The sequence below is a fragment of the Pelophylax lessonae genome (assembly GCF_965119305.1).
Source record: "Pelophylax lessonae genome assembly, chromosome: 2".
Taxonomy (NCBI): domain Eukaryota; kingdom Metazoa; phylum Chordata; class Amphibia; order Anura; family Ranidae; genus Pelophylax; species Pelophylax lessonae.
Window position 1 is genome coordinate 302,917,510 of NC_138769.1, and position 21,653 is coordinate 302,939,162.

At 44.0% G+C, this 21,653-nt stretch overlaps 1 protein-coding gene across 1 annotated transcript in view; it reads left to right on the top strand.

Moving 5' to 3' along the window:
• Nucleotides 1–21,653, top strand: part of IP6K3 (inositol hexakisphosphate kinase 3) — a gene marked incomplete at both ends in the record, with an annotated part of 401,291 nt that overhangs the window by 136,420 nt on the left and 243,218 nt on the right. Inside the window, 1 exon segment of the mRNA XM_082246392.1 lies at nucleotides 14,970–15,171. Within this exon segment, the coding sequence (XP_082102518.1) occupies nucleotides 14,970–15,171 (202 nt within the window).

The following is a 21,653-nucleotide window of genomic DNA, read 5'->3' on the forward strand; positions in this document are numbered from 1 at the left end:
GCAGAATATTAGGGGGAGGGGGACCCGGGGAGCACACAGGGGCCCAGAGACAGCAGAACACAAGTGAGCTGGATAGGAGGACATAGCGGGACCGCGCATGCGCACTGAACAAAAATGGCTGCTGCGGAGTAGGGAAACTCCAAGCCAGACGGACCAGGGGAGGCAGCGAGAGGAGGGGCGAAGAAACGTCCCAGATCCCGTCGCCACCCCTCCTGACAGGGCACACCCACCTGGAAGGGCAAAGGCGGCCATCAAGCTCCCCCTGGTGGACAAAGAGGGCGGCGAGGAGCAGGACACCGTGGCGGCGGATCCGGAAATTGAAAATTTCACCTGCGTTGTCACTGTGCGGGATGTGAATCAAAGAAAGAAAAAATAGATAATATGCAAAAGACAATACAATTTAACTGAATCATTAGTAGACAAGACATATAAAATTATAGTGGAGAAAAAAGAATCACCTCTGATTCTGTGCCATCGGTCGCATTCCATCAAGTCGCCATAATGAAACAAAAATGGACACCCCCAGGACCCATCCAACCAGAGTGAATATCACGAAGGGGGACATATAGAAAGATTTATATTATAGAAAATATTTATAAGTGAGCATTTCGTTTATACCCGGGGGAGTGGTGGCATTAAGACGTTCAATCCACAGAGTCTCCCTCTGTAGAATTCATCTATCCCAGTCACCCCCACGTGGGTCATGGGGGACCACCTCCAACACAAAAAAGGAAACAGCATTATTGTCATATCTATGATACAACCCAATATGTCTGGTAACACTGGTAAGTATTTTACCTCCTCCAGCGCAATATAAATGATCGCCAATTCTTTGGCCAAACTGTCTTATAGTTTTGCCGACATAAAACGCACCACAACAGCAGGTCATCAAATAGATGACCCCCTGTGTGGTGCAGTCGGCATAACATTTAGAAGAGTGCCATTTTCCATTTGGTAAAAGTATCCCTTTTCCCTGTTTAACCCAAGGGTAACGTGCACAGGTGTTACATTTGTAGGTGTCCCTGGGTAAAGAATTGGTAATAGGTTGAGGGTTATAATGGCTGGATACAAATTGATCACGCAATGAAATTGCTCTTCTAAATGTTATTTCAGGAGTTTTTTTTATGTATTTCCTTAATGTACAGTCGCTGGTTAGAAGATGCCAGTGTTTTTGTAGAGGGTCACGCAGGGATCCCTCATTCCCAGAATATTGGGTAATTATCCTGACAGTGTCCAAGGTTTTAGGATTTGGGGTTTTGTATAAAAGAGAAGCTCTCGTGTGTTTAGAGGCTCTATTGAATGCCTTTCTTAGAGTGGAAGGTGTATAACCACATTCCATCAATCTAATTTGGAGTTTGTCAGCTTCAGTTTTATAGCCTGATTCTGAAGAGCAATTTCTGCGTAGCCTAAGAAATTGGGCGTATGGTATGCTTTTCACCAAGGGGGCGGGATGGGCACTCGCTGCGCACAGTATAGTATTCCCAGCACTGGGTTTCCTATATAAATTCGTCATGATAGTCCCATCTGTTTGTAAAGAGATTTTGAGGTCGAGAAAGGAGACTGAACGGGGGTGAACATGGTAAGTAAACTTGAGATTTAAGTCGTTCTTGTCTAAATTTGTAAGGAAGGTATTAAGATTTTGAGGGGTGCCTGTCCAGATAATGAACAGGTCATCAATATACCTGTACCAGCATAATATACAAGACAGCCAGTTTTCCATTTGTTCATCCGCGAACAGTCTCCTCTCCCATCCTCCCAAATAAAGATTTGCATAAGAGGGTGCGCAGCAAGTGCCCATGGCCACCCCCTGGGCTTGAAGATATATTCGGTTGTTAAAGGTGAAGTAATTCCTGGTAAGGACAAAGGATAGTAATTGAACAATAAAGGTCATAAGGGGCCACGTGTGTCTGTCTTGTTCCCTGAGGAAGGATTCAGTCATCAGGATGTCCGGAGGAACATGAATCCCCTCAAGGTGTCTCAGTAAATCAGAGGTGTCTCTTATATAGGAGGGTAGACGTAATACATGAGGAAGCAAAAAATAATCTATATATTTACTTGCGTTTTCGGTCAGAGAACCTATACCCGAAACAATAGGTCTACCTGGAGGACTTTGGAGATTTTTATGAACTTTAGGTAGACAATACAAGGTAGGCAAATGAGGGAATTTATTATTGAGGAAGTCCAAGGTGTCTTTGTTGATCAAACCTTCAAGGAAAGCACCAACTACTAAGGTGCGAAACTCATCTAAAAAGGCCTGGAAAGTGGTATCCGTGATGGGGGTATACCATTCTGTATTGCTCAGTACTCTAAGGCACATGGCCTGATATTGGGAGTGTCTCATGATGACAATATTGCCCCCTTTATCGGAGGGTTTAATCACAATCTCCGTGCAATTGAGAGATGGCGATTTGTTGTTCTGGAGTAATGTTCATTGAAATTGAATGCCAATGTTCCTTGAGTTCTTTGCTCACTTGTTGTACAAAAGTCCAGACATTAGGACAAGTAGTGAGGTCTGGAAAATTCTGAGATTTGGGTTTGAAGGTCTGGTTAGTAGCTGGTTTCTCCGGAGGAGGGGGACCTGGGGACACATAATATATACATTTATATGATAAATATTTGGCCATTTTGGCACCCTCATCTTATTTAGTGAAATTGTTCACATTACTTCTATATACATCAAGTTTACTGATAATTTTTTTATTCTTAACTATACTTATTCTTAACTTATACTATTCTTAATTTTTATTCATGATCTCCATGTATTAGTTGTATATGTATATGTGTATGTGTATGTATATGTGTATATATATATATATATATATATATATATATATATATATATATACATATACATGTATAATTTTCCTCTCCCCCCTCCCCTCTTTATTTTTATTATTATTATTATTATTTTTTCCCTATATTTTTTTATATATTTTAATTTTTTTTCCTTTTTAACCCCTTTATCCTTTATCATTTTTTTTTATTTTTTTTTTGTCTTTATTGTTAATTTTAATTAATTTTTTTGATCAGGCATCCATGCATTATATTTTTGCGTTCTCATCCTTGTGCGTTTTTATTATAACACATATATTATATTTGTGCGATTTTAAGAATGAAACCCTTTCCTATTTTCTATGTATTAATTGTGCAATGTAACTAGTTCATTGTATATTATATTTAATGATTGTATTCTTTTATATATATATGCAATCCTATATAAGTGAATATGTTTATTTATTACGTTTTAGCATTTGTAAAAATTATGGCACCGGAACTCTTCCTGAGTATAGAGTGTCCCGCCCCTCCACTGTGATTATCACAGCCAGCCCATATATGACCGCATCCTGGGGGTCTTTTTCATTGTCTGAGGAAGGAGCTTTTGTGCGCATGCTCCGAAACACGTTACGTCATACCAGTGGACGAGCGGCTCACCGCCGTCCTTGGCTCGATCCGGCTCCCCCATTGGACTTCCCTGAGGGTTTGTCATCTCCCGGCTGCTGGCTCGGCCGGAGGGTGGAAGCACCAAGCCACTAAAGGGACTCAGGAGCCATAAGGATAAGCCATTGCCTTAATGTAAGTCCATTATGTATGCTATGCAATAAACCTTTTCTGCTTCACTGAGTGGCACCTGTCCTTTCTTCCTCTACTTGCCAGCGGGATTTCGGCTTCTGCCTGTCTACAGCGCTGCCCTTTGTGACAGCATCGGAAGTTTGCACTACCTGGAAGTCCCATCTTTTCCATTCTCGTTTAAGTGCGGACCCTACCCTGATTGGCACAAGCGCCCAACACATCCTTCTCTGTTTCGGTGTCTGTAGTGAAGGTAATAATGTGTATATATACTTAGTGGTAGTACATAATAATACTGGCATGAGTCTGACAATTGCAGTCAGAGTTGACATGTAAGTTCTGGGAGATGGGGGGCTCTTCCCCCCCCCCCTTTTTCTCCCTCACTTCCACTTCCAGCTTCTATCAATCTCCATTGATGTTACTTATTTATACTGATAAATATATATCTTTTATAGACTTATATCATACAACTACTCCTGAGGAAGTGGATATACTAAGTCCACGAAACGCGTCAAGTTTGAGGTTGTTATGATTTTATTCAATCAATTTTTACTCCTTCATAATTCATTATGTGATTGTTATGCATCTGGATTTAGGGATCATGTACCATCTCTGCTATCTATATTGTTCTTATACAGTGTACATGTGTCATGGTCTTACCTTCTTGCTGTTCTCCTTCGTTTGACATGTGCTGGCGGCCATCTTGGTTTCTGGGTTTCTTGTAGCCTCCCACCCTGCGGCTCCTCCTTCCCACTGGGAGGAGCTGGATGCCTAGCTCATATATATAGGAGGTCTGTGGCTTCAGTTCCTTGCTTGGTCCTCCTGTGTTCACATGCTTCTAAGACTGCTGCTGCTTCTGGTTCCTGATCCTGGCTTCGTCTGACTACCCTGCTGGTTCCTGATCCTGGCTTCGTCTGACTACCCTGCTGGTTCCTGATCCTGGCTTCGTCTGACTACCCTGCTGGTTCCTGATCCCGGCTTCGTCTGACTACCCTCCTGGTTCCTGACCTCTGGCTTCGCAAGGACTCTGCTTCGGTTTCGCCATCTGTTTGGACTTTTGCTTTACAGCTTGATTTTCAATAAAGCCTTCTTATTTTCACTTATCTGTTGTTGTACGTTTGGTTCATGGTTCCATGACATTAGGACCAAGCCATGAATTCTGACGGTACAGGGCCATCCTCGCTACTCACGCTGGTTGCCAGACTTGATCAGCAGGATTACCTGTTGGGTCAGTTCGCCGTGGCATTGCAAACCCTGCTTGAACGCACGGCTCATTTCGCTCCCGTTGCCGATGGGTCGGTTGTCGCTCCTGGGCCCGCTCCTACTGCCGCTCCGGTTGTTGCGCCAGAGTCTACCCCGACACCTGTTGTTGCGCCTGCGGTGTTTCGGGGTATGACCGGTTCTGCCCCCCTTCCACAGCGCTTTGGGGGAGAGTGAAACTCAGTGCCGAGGTTTCCTTAACCAGGTGGGCATTTATTTAGAGTTGCTGCCACATGCCTTTCCTACTGAGAGATCAAAGGTGGGCTTCTTAATTTCGCTGCTCTCGGACAAGGCCTTGGCCTGGGCCAGCCCTTTATGGGAGAACAACAATCCGGTGGTTGCCGAGTTTTCCGGTTTTGTTGCTTCTCTTCGGAGGGTATTCGATGTGCCGGCTCGTGCTGCCTCTGCTGCGAAGCTCCTTATGTCCATCAGGCAGGGTTCACGATCCATAGCTGAATACGCCATTGAGTTTTGTACCCTGGCAGCAGAGGTGGGCTGGAATAATGAGGCTCTGGTCGCTGCTTTCTCTCATGGTCTCTCGGATGCCTTGAAGGATGAGGTTGCAGCTAAGGACCTACCAGTGGAGCTCGAGTCTCTTATTTCTTTCCTGATTTTGATTGACACCAGACTCAGGGAGAGACCTTCCTTTAAGGAGAGTCTGCGGAGGCCTCCTAACAGATTGGCGCCTACCTTTGCTGTCCCACCCGTGCCTCCCTCTCCTCCCACGCCTCCTGGGGATGACTTGGCTGGGGGTGAACCCATGCAGCTGGGGTTTGCTCGCCTGTCCGAGGGGGAGAGGGTACTCCGGAGACGCGAGGGCCGATGCATGTACTGTGGTCTCGGTGGGCATTTTCGGTTGGCATGTCCGAACCGTCCGGGAAACGCTCGCACCTGAGATCCTGTCGGGGGCAGATCTTGGGTGGAGTCTCCTCGTCCCCGGTTTCCCGTGTTGACAAACCACTGATCACTGTTGTCCTCTCCTGGGTCGGGGGCTCGGTGACGACCCAGGCGTTGGTGGACTCTGGTGCTGGTGGTTTGTTCATTGATAGTGTGTTCGCTGCCGCCAATTCCATTCCTCTGCAGGCTCGAGGTTCTCCACTGGCTCTTGAGGCGATAGACGGCAGACCCCTTCTGCCGCCACACGTGACTCATGAGACCCTTCCAGTGGGGATAGCCATTGGTGCCGTTCACAGAGAGTCGGTCTGCTTCCAGGTTATTTCGTCTCCACACTACTCGGTGGTCTTGGGGTACCCCTGGCTCCAGAAGCATAATCCGACTTTCGATTGGAGATCGGCCGAGATCCTCTCGTGGTCACCGCAGTGTGGGGCTAGTTGCATCCATGGGCCTGTCAAGTTGCTGTGTACTTCCTCGGACTCTCTGTTGCCTCCTGAATACGAGGAGTACCGGGATGTATTCGATAAGGTGCGCGCGGTTGCCCTACCTCCGCACCGCCCATACGATTGTGCCATCGAGTTACAACCTGGTGCCGTTCCTCCTCGTGGCAAAGTCTATCCACTGTCGGTAGCGGAGAATGAGGCCATGGAGGAGTACATGAAGGAGGCGCTTTCACGCGGACACATTCGCAAATCCTCGTCCCCGGCAGGGGCTGGATTTTTCTTTGTGAAAAAGAAGGGCGGTGAGTTGAGGCCTTGCATCGATTACAGGGGTCTCAATCGCATCACGATCAAGAACGCTTACCCGATACCCTTGATTTCCGAGCTGTTCGATCGCCTTAAAGGGGTCACGGTCTTTACCAAACTCGACCTGAGGGCGGCATATAACCTCGTAAGGATCAAGGCGGGCGATGAGTGGAAGACCGCGTTTAACACCAGGACCGGTCATTATGAATCCTTGGTTATGCCCTTTGGGTTGTGCAATGCGCCCGCAGTCTTTCAGGAATTCATCAACGATGTTTTCCGTGACCTGTTGCAGCAGTGTGTGGTGGTCTATTTGGATGACATCTTGGTATATTCTGAATCCATGGAGACCCACATTCTGGATGTCAGACGAGTGTCGCAACGGTTACGAGAGAACAAGCTGTTCGGTAAGCTTGAGAAATGCGAATTTCACCGATCCCAGGTAACCTTCTTAGGTTACATCATTTCCGCTGAGGGGTTCTCCATGGGTCCTGAGAAGGTTTCGGCTGTCTTACAGTGGCCCCAGCCCAGTGGTCTTCGCTCCCTGCAGCGCTTTTTGGGCTTCGCCAATTATTATCGGAAGTTCATCAGGGACTTTTCCATGCTAGCCAAGCCTCTCACGGATCTGACCAGGAAGGGCAGTAATTCCCAGGTCTGGCCGCTCGAGGCCATCCGAGCTTTTGAGGCTCTAAAGTCCACCTTTGTGTCGGCTCCGATTCTGTCGCATCCCAACCCTGGGTTGCCCTTTGTCCTCGAGGTTGACGCGTCTGAGACGGGAGTAGGCGCCCTTCTGTCTCAGCGTAGAACACCAGAGGGTCCTCTGCTTCCTTGTGGGTTTTACTCCCGGAAACTGTCTTCCGCGGAATGCAACTATCAGATTGGTGACAGGGAGTTATTGGCCATCGTGCAGGCCCTTAAAGAATGGAGGCACTTGCTTGAGGGTTCAGTGGTTCCGGTCCTCATCCTGACGGACCACAAGAATCTGACCTACCTTTCTGAGGCCAAGAGATTGACACCACGTCAGGCCAGATGGGCTCTGTTCTTGTCACGTTTTAATTACGTGGTCTCCTACCTACCCGGTTCCAAGAACATCAGGGCGGATGCCTTATCACGGCAGTACTCCGACCTGTCCAGGGAGGAGTCTATTCCGACTTCGGTCATACCTCCGAATCAGATCCTGGCCGCCATTCGCACCAGCCTGACCTCTCCCCTGGGTGAGCAGATTTTGGCGGCTCAATCTGGTGCTCCCTCTGGGAGACCCAACGGCAGATGTTTTGTGCCTGAGGAGTTGCGCACTCGGTTGCTGCGAACCTACCATAACTCCAAGACCGTGGGGCATCCTGGAAAGAATCAGCTGTCCTGGGCTGTTTCACGTCTGTTCTGGTGGCCTTCCCTACGTTCCGACATCGCCGCATATGTAGCGGCATGCTCCGTTTGTGCCCAGAGTAAGTCCCCTCGGCACCTTCCGTTGGGCCTTCTGCAACCCATAGCCACCGGGGAGCGCCCATGGTCACACCTGGAAATGGATTTCATTGTGGACCTCCCTGCATCCCGAGGCCATACGGTCATTCTCATGATTGTGGATCGGTTTTCCAAAATGTGCCACTGTGTTCCTCTCAAGAAGTTACCCTCTGCACAGGAGTTGGCCACGATTTTTGCCAGGGAGGTCTTCCGGTTGCACGGTTTGCCCAAGGAGATTGTGTCGGATCGGGGGAGTCAGTTTGTGTCCAGGTTCTGGCGCGCCTTTTGCTCCCAGTTGGGGATTCATCTCTCCTTCTCCTCGGCCTACCACCCTCAGTCTAATGGGGCCGCAGAACGATCCAATCAGGCCTTGGAGCAATTCCTTCGTTGCTATGTCTCCGATCACCAAGACAATTGGGTTGACCTCCTGCCTTGGGCTGAGTTTGCCAGGAACACGGCGGTGAACTCTTCCTCTGGGACGTCTCCCTTCATGGCCAATTATGGGTTCCAACCTGCCGTGTTACCGGAGGTATTCTCTCCCCAGGATATTCCGGCTGTGGAGGATCACCTTTCCGTCCTACGTGCTTCTTGGGTTCAGATCCAGAAGTCCCTTGAGGTCTCTGCGCAGCGCCAGAGACTCCAGGCTGATCGCAGACGAGCGCCTGCTCCTTCCTACCAGGCCGGAGACCGTATATGGTTGTCCACCCGCAACCTCAACCTTCGAGTGCCCACTCCCAAGCTGGCGCCTCGCTTTGTTGGTCCCTTCCGAGTGCTTCGCAGGGTAAACCCGGTAGCCTATGCCCTTGCGCTTCCTCCTGGCATGCGGATCTCCAACGTGTTTCATGTCTCCCTGTTGAAGCCACTGGTGTGTAATCGTTTCGCTTCCTCGGTTCCTCGGCCTCGTCCGGTCCAAGTGGGCAATCGTGAGGAGTATGAGGTGAGCAATATCCTGGACTCACGCCTGGTCCGCGGTCGGGTGCAGTTTTTGGTTCATTGGCGTGGTTATGGTCCAGAGGAGCGTTCCTGGGTTCCCTCCGCAGATGTCCATGCTCCTGCCTTGCTCCGAGCCTTCCACGCACGCTTCCCTCAGAAACCGTTCTTTACCCCGCGGAGGAGGGGCCCTTGAGGGGGAGGTACTGTCATGGTCTTACCTTCTTGCTGTTCTCCTTCGTTTGACATGTGCTGGTGGCCATCTTGGTTTCTGGGTTTCTTGTAGCCTCCCACCCTGTGGCTCCTCCTTCCCACTGGGAGGAGCTGGATGCCTAGCTCATATATATAGGAGGTCTGTGGCTTCAGTTCCTTGCTTGGTCCTCCTGTGTTCACATGCTTCTAAGACTGCTGCTGCTTCTGGTTCCTGATCCTGGCTTCGTCTGACTACCCTGCTGGTTCCTGATCCTGGCTTCGTCTGACTACCCTGCTGGTTCCTGATCCTGGCTTCGTCTGACTACCCTGCTGGTTCCTGATCCCGGCTTCGTCTGACTACCCTCCTGGTTCCTGACCTCTGGCTTCGCAAGGACTCTGCTTCGGTTTCGCCATCTGTTTGGACTTTTGCTTTACAGCTTGATTTTCAATAAAGCCTTCTTATTTTCACTTATCTGTTGTTGTACGTTTGGTTCATGGTTCCGTGACAACATGTTATGTTTTATAAAACAATAACTGTGGCGCTAAACCCTATGAAAAAAGTCCCAAATGAATGAGAGAAAAAGCAGTCCATACAGATGTATCCCCACGTTTGTAGACAAATGAAGCCACTCCAGAGCTGAAGAACCACCACCAGAAAGCACTCCAATAACACCAGTCCTTACCAGCTGTAGTTGACCCCCATAACAGAGATCACATGCGCCCAAAAAGTAGGTTTGGAGACAGGAAGCTTCCCACTCTGATCCCCGGTTGACAGGCTCAAAGGATGGTATAATATGTGAAAAAAAGGCAGGGACATCACATAGCGCAGACTGCTATTTGCATTTTATTCCCACACATAGAATTGCACTTACAGAACATAGAGAGAAATCTCGCATCCATAGATTAACATATAGAGGCCTCCCCGATGTTCCTCGGCATTCCCGGCATTGACCACCCGAAATATGGCCGCTATGTCTCCTCCAAGCTGCGTCACGCGTCACCAAGTGCGCCACCCTACGCACGTTTCGTCATAAAAAGATGAGGAACATCGGGGAGGCCTCTGTATGTTAATCTATTGGAGTGTTTCTGGTGGTGGTTCTTCAGCTCTGGAGTGGCTTCATTTGTCTACAAACGTGGGGATACATCTGTATGGACTGCTTTTTCTCTCATTCATTTGGGACTTTTTTCATAGGGTTTAGCGCCACAGTTATTGTTTTATTGTATTTTGATCTGTTATATTCCAGATTAGTGTGGCTGCTTTGCCTTTCTTTTTAGTACGGATGATTTGTCATTATTTCATATATATTTTATATGTATTATCTTTAGCGCAGCAATATCGTGTTTTTTTTATCTATGTTATGTTTTATGTTTTATATCATATGTGCAAATAAATATGTTACCATTACCCTGGCAGTAGTGTCGTGTCTCTCATATAAAGTCCCAACCCTTATTTATTTTCCAATCAACAGGGGTGGAGACGCATGACTTTCCCATCGTGCGCCTCATTTAAAGTCCCACCCCTCCCCCCCCCCAATTTCTAATCTTAAGACAGATTTTTGGACTGGTGTAAGTGAGTAAGGGGTTAAGTTAATTATGTTGAGGTCGGTGTGGTCATCGTATTGCTGGGATGTGGGGTTTGTATGACATAATTATCCAAACTTCCTTGTTTCGTTGACTGTTTTTGGGTCATTAGGGGTGCCAGTGTCTGATCTAAAAAAAATAGTAGTGTTTTGTGCAGAAGGCATTTTGGTGGACTGTGAGTTTGTAACAGTATTCTTCTGACTCAAAATGTTTTGTACTACTAGGGTTAAACTGTGAGTTGGGAGTGTGTCATGGTGTGTCAAAGACTCCGTGCTTTTTTTGATTGTTGGGTGATGAGGGGAAGGTCCCGTAGGGTTCCTTGTTCTTTTTTGTGTCCGTGTACGTGTGTGATGAGGGTTAGAAAAACGGGAACGTGTATCTTGGTGTTGAAAATTGGAAAGTGATGAATCAGATTCAGTGGTATCATCTATTTCTGTGTGTTCAGGAGGGGCAGTACGATAATTATTGCCTCTAGCATTTCCCCTATTGGACCATTTATAGGCTCGTCCTTCAAGGAAGGCCATTTTATCTTTAGTAAATTTGGCCTGTTTTTTAAGAATAATCTCTTTATTAAGAGCCTCCAAACGTATTTTTAAATCTTGCCAGTTTGTAATTAAAGTTGGTAGTTCCTTGATGTGTTTGTATTGTTCACCCAGGTTCTCAATCTCTTTATTTAGTATTTCCATATCTGTGGTGTATTGTGTTACCAGGAGTCAGATCAATTCCCTACTATAAGTAGTAAGGGCAGACTCCCATGATTTTTTGAAAACCTCTGAGGGATCCCTGATGGTGGGGAAAGTATGTAGCCTAAGACCCTGTGGATTGATGTCCTCCTCTATGTATTTTCTGAAAAAGGCAATATGCCAGTGTAGGTGTGACTTACGCTTAAGTAGACCCTGCATCTTAAAGAAATATGCTTTAGTATCCTCCTCATTCTTGGGGCAGGTAGTACATCCTGATTGGATGTCTGACATGAAGGTGTTCCAGGTGGCTCTCAAGATGTCCATAAATGAATCAGGCGACCGGACACAGAAAACACGAGAAAAAGGAAAAAAGAAAATTAAACAAGGAATATATGATAAAGGTTAATTATACACATAAAAATCAATTATCAAAAGCCAGCCTAAGCAAAAGTTGGGCCCAGGGTGTATTAACCACCCACTGATTAGATAAGAAGAAGGGAGGCGGCTATTACATAGACATTGCAGAAAGAAAGAGGCACCCTCATCCCAATAGAATTTGGAAAAAAATCCTTCATATAGATTGACCACAAAGCAGTGAGGCAGAGGAACCAGCCAGTAGGGGGCGAGGGACGCTGACTCACCCAACCAAAACTGCGGGAGCAGAGAGCCAACACTGCATGAGTGTCAAAACAATGAAAGGAAAAAATTGGGCCATGGGGGATTTTTATGGTGCCGTAAAACTAAATATACACACAATTCATAGAAAAAATGATGTAAAATTGAACAGCTTTATTAATACAGACAAACAGACTATTAAAATCTTGTCAAAAATGACAAGAAAATACATAACATTTTCACAGACAGAACCATGATAATATTGCTTAATAAAGTGGACATGGACTGATAAACAATGAACTATTGTCGGTAGTAAAGTAAGATGTTCCTACTACAGAGTAGCAGGATGGTCCATGTCCAATTGAGCACTTGACATGTTTCGCGGTGATTAAACCACTTCTTCAGAAGTTTGGTATAAGCTGAAATAATAAACAACAGCGTCAAAAAGTAAATAGAACATATCCCAAAAACGCAGAGTGACAACACAGTCAGAAGAGCCGCCAGGAATGCCCAACCATCACCGTAACACCTCCACCAATGATGTTAAGGAAAGGGAAGCAAAGAAAGCCGCATCAAAAGACCCCCCCCCCCCCCCCGGCGGGTATGGTGTGGCTAAGAAAGAAAAACACCAAAGCAATGTGCATTTTTATTTTATGCTGGAAGTATAAAATGGTGGGAAAAGAAAAACACAAAACACATAGGTATATGAGTATATGTTATATCAAGGTAAGCCGTGCTAAGCAGTGAATTTGTGCTATAACACACAAAATGTTATATATGATGAAAATACCAAGTTAAATACTTGAAATATACAGTGAATAAAAATAATAATATTAACAACAACTTGAATGTGACATACACCCAACCAGGTAGTGTGTAAAGCAAGTTGTGTGCAGAGTTAATTAAAGTTCAATAGTCCCTATAAGGACCCAAAAAATCAACAGTGACAAATAAAAATGTCTAAAGGTCAAAATTGATCTTGACCACAAAAACTGCTGGAAAACTCTTGGGGATCAATCCAGTAGTCCGTGTGAGATTCCAAAGTGTTAGATCACTCCTATTGCAAGGAACAGCCACTAGACGCTTACCAGATTGAGGTATATCAAGTGCCTGATTCAAAAGTGTATGCTCCCAGGATCTTCAATAGGATAGACCTCTGGATAAATTCCAACCTCAGACGACAGGAAAAGCAGATATACTCAGTAATAAGCCAATGTCCAATGCCAGTAAACTCAGGATCATAGAATTCAGCAGGTCCCAACATGGAGGAATGCCTCCAAACGATATCCCCAGCAGGCATCAAGTCACAGGTTCATATAAAAAAGAATAAGTTGCCCCATAGTGTAAAACCATAACATTTATTAAAAAAAATATTTTTCATTGTTTTCACAGTTCATTGTTTATCAGTCCATGTCCCATTTATTAAGCAATATTATCATGGTTCTGCTTCTGAAAATGTTATGTATTTTCTCGTCATTTTTGACAAGATTTTAATAGTCTGTTTGTCTGTATTAATAAAGCTGTTCAATTTTACATAATTTTTTCTATGAATTGTGTGTATATTTAGTTTTACGGCACTATAAAAATCCCCCATGGCCCAATTTTTTCCTTTCATTGTTTTGACACTCATGCAGTGTTGGCTCTCTGCTCCCACGGTTTTGGTTGGGTGAGTCAGCGTCCCTCGCCCCCTACTGGCGGGTTCCTCTGCCTCACTGCTTTGTGGTCAATCTATATGAAGGATTTTTTTCTGTGTAACATACTAAAGCCCCGTACACACGAGAAGAAATTCGGCCGGGAAATTTCGTCCGACGACCGATCTGCCGATTTTCGGCTTGTTAGTATGGTGCTTCCAACAACCGACTCCGACTTTTCAGCCGAAAACATCCTGGTGTGCAGGCTATATAATTTTTGTCGACCGTCAAAACACGTCCGATTTTCGTCTGATTAGTATAGATTTCTATGGGGAAAAATCTTATGAGCAAGACTAGGCATGCTCAGAGATGAAAGAACACATAGAAAGCAATCCAACACATGACATCACTTCTGAAGTAGAATTCTGTCGTGCGGGAAAAATTTGTGTGCAGTCCAGAGCACATTCCAACCAACAGACACGCACTCTGGACAAAAGACAGACAACCAGTTGGCGGAAATTCATTGCGTGTGTACGAGGCTTTAGTCTAGTTCATTGTAAGTGTTCCAGTCTGGTGTGGCTGTCTCTGCAGAGTACGCAGTTCTCTCTCAACATTACTAAGTAAATATTCTTTGCTGCATCAACCAGTCTCTGTGTTAGTGTCCTTCCCCTGCGGGCCACACCTACAAGCTGCAAAAGTAAAAACAACACTTTAAGCTGCTTGTTTCTGTTAAAAAATGCTCATTGGTTTATTGATGTAACTGTAGTAGGATGTTGATGAACTGCAATTTCTGACCAGCACACTGCTAGATAATGTCTTTACTCTGTGTTTTCTGATTGGGAATCCACTGGTTTATGGATAGGATTTCCTTCATCAATCATCATCTTTTCAATTAACCATTAAAAAATGTAGTCACCAGAATGTTTTCTATTAGATAAGTGACTTAATGATTAATGCAGTGCAAGGATGTGCATCCTATAATATAAATGCCGCTCTTTCATATGATGTATACAGAGTTATTGCAGATACATGGGAGTTTGGGCACTTAAACATGCATTGCATTAGGATGCTCATTTAATTGAATGTGCTGCATGGCAGTGCGGTACTATACATTGTATTGCACTGATACAACTGAAAATAAATGGGACCACAACGTAGTGAGCATGTTACAACTCCACAAGGATGTGAAGCCATCCCTAGGCATGGGATGTGTTACAGGTTGCTGAGCTATTCTGTTCCTTCCACTGAGCCCTTTAATCTTCATTCCTTGTTCTTTTTATTTTGCGGCCTTCATAATATAAAACAAATAGTGAGACAGTGTTATTCATCTTTAAGAGCAAGATGCTTTTGGTTACAGACCATAGAAAATATAGCTGACGAGTTATATAAAGGTTTGTGTTTATTCTTCTCAGGAACTTTATTGATCTCACTTAGGAGGGACAGTCAGGGACATTTGAATTTTATTGCCAATCCTAGTCCTAATGGCTGTTTCACAACATTTGATACTTCTATGGTGATGTGGCATCAAGTCAAACAGAAAATGAATGTTGGAGCAGAGCACCTGGAGCAACACACCATGAAGCAGGCTCATATAAAGACAGCGCTCATTGACAGGTAAGAGCCATTTACTTTACAAGTTCGGCATGTCAAGAATACAATAAACAGCATAATAGCAGTGTAGATCACTGCTACATATGAAAAAAACACATACGTTTCATGAGCATCATAAAGGATAAGTTAACCTTTGGAACATGTTACATTTTACACCCGTATTTTGGGTGTAACATGTAACATGCTCCAGCTTGTGCCCCCCTCACCCCTTCCCCTGTGACAGCTAGCAGGAGATCCTCTCCCCCAGGGCTGATGTCACATATAAAACAAGTCTCTCAGTTCCCCATTAACTCCTCCGCAATTTTCAAGTTGCGAGTTCCTCAATTTTTCTTTTTTTTTTCAAATATAATTTTTATTAAAGTTTTTGGGTGAGACAGCATAATCCAGAAAAAAAAAAAAGAAACCATTAAACAAAACATATCTTATTCACGTAAATTTCTACTTCATCTGTTTGTTACACAGCTAATTTCCGATAATACTCCTCCCACCCTCTCTTCTTTATTTCTATAACTCAAATCAACCCCAAAAACAACAAACAACAACAAAAAAAAAAAAAAAAAAAGGGGAAAGGGAAAGGATGGGAGGGGGAAGGGGAGGAAAGGTAGGTAAGGAGTATGTATCTCATCCCCTTCTTTCCGAATTATCTTTTTATTACTCATGAGTCTATCGTGTCTTCTTCCAGCCCATCTATCCCGTGGTTCGATACTAAAAACCTATTCCAAGCACCCCATGTTTCAGTATATTTTTCCCTTTTATGTTGGCCTGTCAAAACCAAATCTTCCATTTTATTTATTTCCTCTATTTTACGTATCCAACAGTTAATTGTTGGAGGCTCCTGTTTCTTCCACTTAAGTGGGATACAAGATCTAGCTGCATTTGCCTTATGGCATAATAAAGATCCCCTATATTTCTTCCCTGAGATCCCACTCAGCTGTAAAAAGGAAAAACCCCCGGATCTTCCGGTATCTCTATTTCTGAAAACTTTTGCATTACTTCTCTAACTTTTCCCCAGTAATCTGATAATTTAGGGCACGACCAAAAAATATGTATTAATGTGCCCTCTTCCACCGAGCATCGCCAACATCTATCAGAATTATTTATCGCTATTTTATGTAATTTGTATGGTGTATAATACCAACTTGTCAAAATTTTAAAGTTTAATTCTTGAAATTTAGTACATATAGATGATTTAAAAGCGAGACTGATCCTCTGTTGTCTCTGCTCCATGGAGAAGGCACAAGATAATTCCCTCTCCCATTTATCAAAATAGGGCAATTGATATTCTACCTTGGGAATATTTATCAAATTATATATTTTAGCTAACACATGAGATATATTCCCTGAATCGGAACAGTATTCTTCGAATGTCGTAAGTTGACGACTGTACTTCTGCGGGTTAGGGATTGATCTTAAGAAATAACAAAGTTGAAGTGCATTCCAGAAAGAGAGTCTGAAAACACCTCCTTCATCCATTAATATCTCCAGCGAGGGCCATTTATTCTCTCTCAGGAAATGAGAAGCTTGGAAACCTCCTGATTCACCGAGATTTCTGAAAGGTTGTGCTTCTAATCCCATGAGAAATTGTGGATTCCCTATTATAGGGTATCGTGGTGAATCATAAGAAGTAAGGTGGTTCTGGAGACAGATTTGTGAACATATTCTTAAGGTCGTCCCTATCAGTTGGTGTGAATTTAATTCTGCTGGTAAGTTCTCATAGCACCATAATGCCCTTTCCAGGGGGATCATTGTATTTGTCTGTTCTATTTTCACCCATAACTTTGTTTCACCATGGCGACACCAATCAATTTGCCTCCTGACATGTGAAGCATAATAATATTTACGAATGTCTGGTATTGCTGCTCCTCTGTATTTTTTTGGAAGAGTGAGTAGCTGTCTTGATATCCGAGGCTTCTTATTCGCCCATATTAATTTTATGAATATTGAGTTTATCTGTTTAAAATAACATATTGGGATCTTAATAGGCAATGTCTGAAAGAGATATAAAAATCTAGGTAATATAGACATCCTAATAATATTACACCTACCTAGCCAAGAATATAGGCCCGTATCCCATTTTTCCAATTTAAGACGAATTGTAGTCAAAAGGGGCTTAAAATTCAATTCATATACTAAAGCAGGATTAGCCGGTATATACGTGCCCAGGTATTTTATTGCTTTGTCTGACCACTTAAATTTAAAATTTTGCTTTAGCGTCTGTAATGAGCTACTAGATAATCTTATACCCATGGCCTCCGACTTATTAAAATTTATCTTTAAGTTGGACATGACCCCATTTGTTCAAATTCCCTAAAAAGATTAGGTAATGATATTAGCAGGTTTGTTATTGTAAATATTAAATCATCAGCATACGCCGAGATTTTTTGCTGTTCCTTCCCCATCGAAATACCTTGAATATTCAGGTTTTGTCTTATTCTACACAAAAAGGGTTCCAGGGAAAGTACAAAAAGAATAGGAGATAGGGAACATCCCTGTCTCGTCCCATTTTTAATATTGAAAGGGTCTGATAAAATCCCATTTACTTTCACCTGTGCTGATGGGTCAGAATATATAGAGGAGATTCTTTGTATCATAATATCACCCAGACCAATGTGTTTAAATGTTGATAACATAAATTTCCAGTTAACGTGATCAAACGCTTTCTCTGCATCAGTGCCTAAAAAAAACGCATGGTATTTGAGATCTGTCTGTTTCAAATAATAAATTTAATACTTTAGTAGTATTATCTCTCCCCTCTCTATTATTTATAAAACCCACCTGGTCCAGATGAATCAATGATTGTAAATGTTGATTTAATCGAGATGCTATTATTTTCGTAAAAAGTTTTAGATCTGTGTTAAGGAGTGATATGGGCCTGTAACTCCTGCATAGCGTTAAATCTTTATCCTCTTTAGGTAGAACCGTAATATGTGCTCTCAACGTATCTTTGTAGAGAACTGGTCTTCGCTCCAACATCATTAAATAACTTTAACAAGTAAGGTCCCAGAATCGGGAAAAACACCTTGTAATACTGAAGGGTAAAACCGTCCAGCCCCGGCGCCCTTCCAGTCTTCATCATATTCAAGGCTTGTTGTATTTCTATCAATTCTATTGGTGAGTCCAGTTCCCTGCAAATTTCCTCCAACAGTTTAGGCATTTGAGCCGAGGCCACATATTCCTCCATCTGTGCTAGAGGTGGTGAATAATCTGTTAAATTATATAGCGCGGAATAATAATCTCCAAAGGCCTGGGCGATCTGTCTGGGCAACGATATCCTACTACCCTTAGAGGATAAAATTTGAGGGATATACAGTATGTAGTCAATTTCATATCTTTTACCGCATTAGCTAGCAATTTCCCGCACTTGTCTCCTGATTCGTATCCTATTTTACGGCTCCTCTGCAGGGAGGCTTTAGCTCTATAACCTAACAGATCTGTAATCTGTTTCCGTACACGGTTCATTTCTGTCTCCATATTGGGTGTTGGGTTTCTTTTGTGATCGTTCTCAAGCTCGTGTAAAGATGAGAGTAGTGTTACCATTTTTTTCTCCCTCTCCCTTTTTACCCTCGACCCGTGTTTGATCAATATCCCCCGGATCACAGTTTTATGAGCCTCCCACAGGATACCCTGATCTCCCCACGGGGCTTCATTTGTTTGAAAATAACATTTTAGTTCCTCTGTTATGTCCCTTAGGATTTCCGGTGTCTGTAAGAGGCTCTCATTCAATCTCCAAAACCAACTCCCTAGGGATAGGGTTTCAGAGAGTGAATACTGTAAGATCACTGGTGCGTGATCCGATCATGTAAAACTTCTGATCTCAATTTTTTTTATTGCATGTAACTGTCTATGAGGAATAAAAAAAATAATCTATTCTTGTGTATATTCTGTGTACAGGTGAATAAAAAGTATAATCTTTTTCCCCAGGATGTGTGAGGCGCCATGCGTCCACCAGTTGATGTTTATATAATTCTTGACTTATGCGCTTACCGATACGTGGGGAGTTTGAAGAACGTCCTACTGAAGTATCCACCAAGGGGTTTAAGAGGATATTTATATCCCCTCCCAATAATAATTGTCCTTCCACGAATTCTGACAACTTATTCAAGACCCTCGTGAGGAAACCAACTTGATTACAATTAGGGGCATATATATTTGCCAGCGTTACCTTCACCTCTCCTATTGATCCCTTAACAAAAACAAACCTCCCCTGTAGATCTATTTGTGTTTCTTGTAGGATCCATGGTATTCTCTTGGCAATAAGTATTGATACCCCTTTTGATTTAGCCTTTTTATTTGTCGAGTGGTATCCCCACGGGTAGTTTTTATTTCTAAATATAGGTACTTTATTTTCTTTAAAATGTGTCTCCTGTATTAATGCTATATCTATTTGGGACCATCTCAAATCATTTAGTAGCATATGTCTCTTCTCGGGTATGTTTAGACCTCTTGCGTTCAATGTCATACTCTTTTTAGTCGCCATTTAAACCCGTTTAAATCCAGAGGTAGGAAAGAGAGGTGATAGGGGGAAAAAAGAAAAAAAAAAAGAGGACCCAAGAAAAACCCAAAATCCCAAACCTGACCCACCCTCCCCTCACTACTATATAACAACTTGTTATTTAAACGCACGCAGCACTCTCAAGTGTCCCGTGCGTTTGCCTAATTAGGTCCGTGGCTGAAGCAATCTACGGAGCAAGATTCAGCCTTCTCCCCCCCTGGACTTGGCCGGATCACATAATTCTTAAATTATTTATCAACACATATTGCCTTTATTCTGATAACCTCTATCCCCATTGTCATATCATGTTCAAAATATCTTCCTCCCTCCCTCCCATCTCTCCACCTCCCCCCCCCCCCTAAAACAATGATAACATGATCTTTGATTCATACAAACCCCTAGACACCAAAAAAGAAAGAAAAAAAAACACCCCCAATAAATATCTATCCCCAAACTACTCCAAACAAAATTTAATAGAGACAAACAAACCAAACCAAATTTAAAAATCAGATGTGGATTCGTGTTCCCTTCCTATGTAAAGGAAGAGAAAAAAAAAATTCACACTAAAAAAAAAAAAAAAGAAAAAACCCAAATGATAATCCTTTTTACCAATACTTAGTGTTCTTAGTTACTTCTATACTTGCCACCTTAAAAAAAAAAAGAAAAACCCCTCGTGTAGGAGGATACCCCTTCCTACCCCCCCCCCCCAAAAAAAGGAGAGGAAAAGGTATCCATACCGTGTATTTGTGCTCCTATGTAGTGTGGGGATTTTCTCTTGTAGGTAGGATTTGCGGGTGCAGCATAGAGGCAAAACAGATGGTTCTTCAAGTAAATCAGGAGTGTTTTATTTACACTTCAGGAACACAAAAGTAACAGTCTTTTTTTGGTGTTAACTCACACCCAACAAAAAAGGAAAACGACAGTCTTTAAAGCGGAGTTCCAGCCATTTCACTCACCTGTCCAATGGTCCAGCGATGCGGCCGCCCGAAGCCTCGATCCTCTCCCTCGGCGCCGGCATCACTGCTGTGGGCACCCGGCTGTGACAGTTTGCGGCTTCACAGCCGGGTACCCACTGCGCATGCGAGAATCGCGCTGCGCGCCGTGATTGGCCGGCAATCTTCTGGGACCTCTGACATGTCCCAGAAGATTGCAAGGAGGGAGGGGGAGAGGAAAACTTCCGCTCAGGGCGCCGCGGCGCTCCGAGCGGAAGTGGGAGCGGGTACCTGTCAAAACTAGGTACCCGCTCCCCCCCAAAAAATGACATGCCAAATGTGGCATGTCAGGGGGTTAGGACCACCTAAAGCGGAAGTTCCACTTTTGGGTGGAACTCCTCTTTAAGGCAGGTTTAAACACAGCAACAAGTCCATTCACCTGTGTCTCTTTGGTGCTGTTCACACACAGCAACGGATCAGTTCACCTGCTTGTAACCTTTCCAGCCTCAGCACTCACTTCCACAGCCTTCTGGTGCATGGAGATAATTCTCAACCACCTGTTAGGCTGTCTGCCTTATAAACCCCAGGCAAGACCTGGCCTGGAGCGTGGGGAGCAGCCACCCACCCACACATTGACTGCTCCCAATAAGAGCCGGCCCGGATTCGGCTTTGCAGCCACACTAAAATAGAAAAGTGTCAAGCAGCACTAGCTGCTGCTGACACAGAATTACCGGCTCTTATCCCACCGAGGCCAGGAACCACGGTGACACGTATCTTCCGTCGATCACGGATCCATGTGCCCTGCCACAGTAGAAATATAGTATTCCAAAAAAAAAAAAAAAAGGCCTGTGGCCTAAGTGTCTTTTCTGACAGTTATGTGTATCCGTGTATCTGTGTAATTAAATAATTGTGTCTAGGTGATTACCTCCTCTCACATTCTAATTAATCAATTCCTAAAAGTGGGGGGGGGGGGGAGGTACCCGAGAAAGGCAGGGAGTAAGGAGAGAAAAACGTTTCCTATCCTTGCTTCAAAAAAAAAAAAGAAAAAATTCTCGCATTTT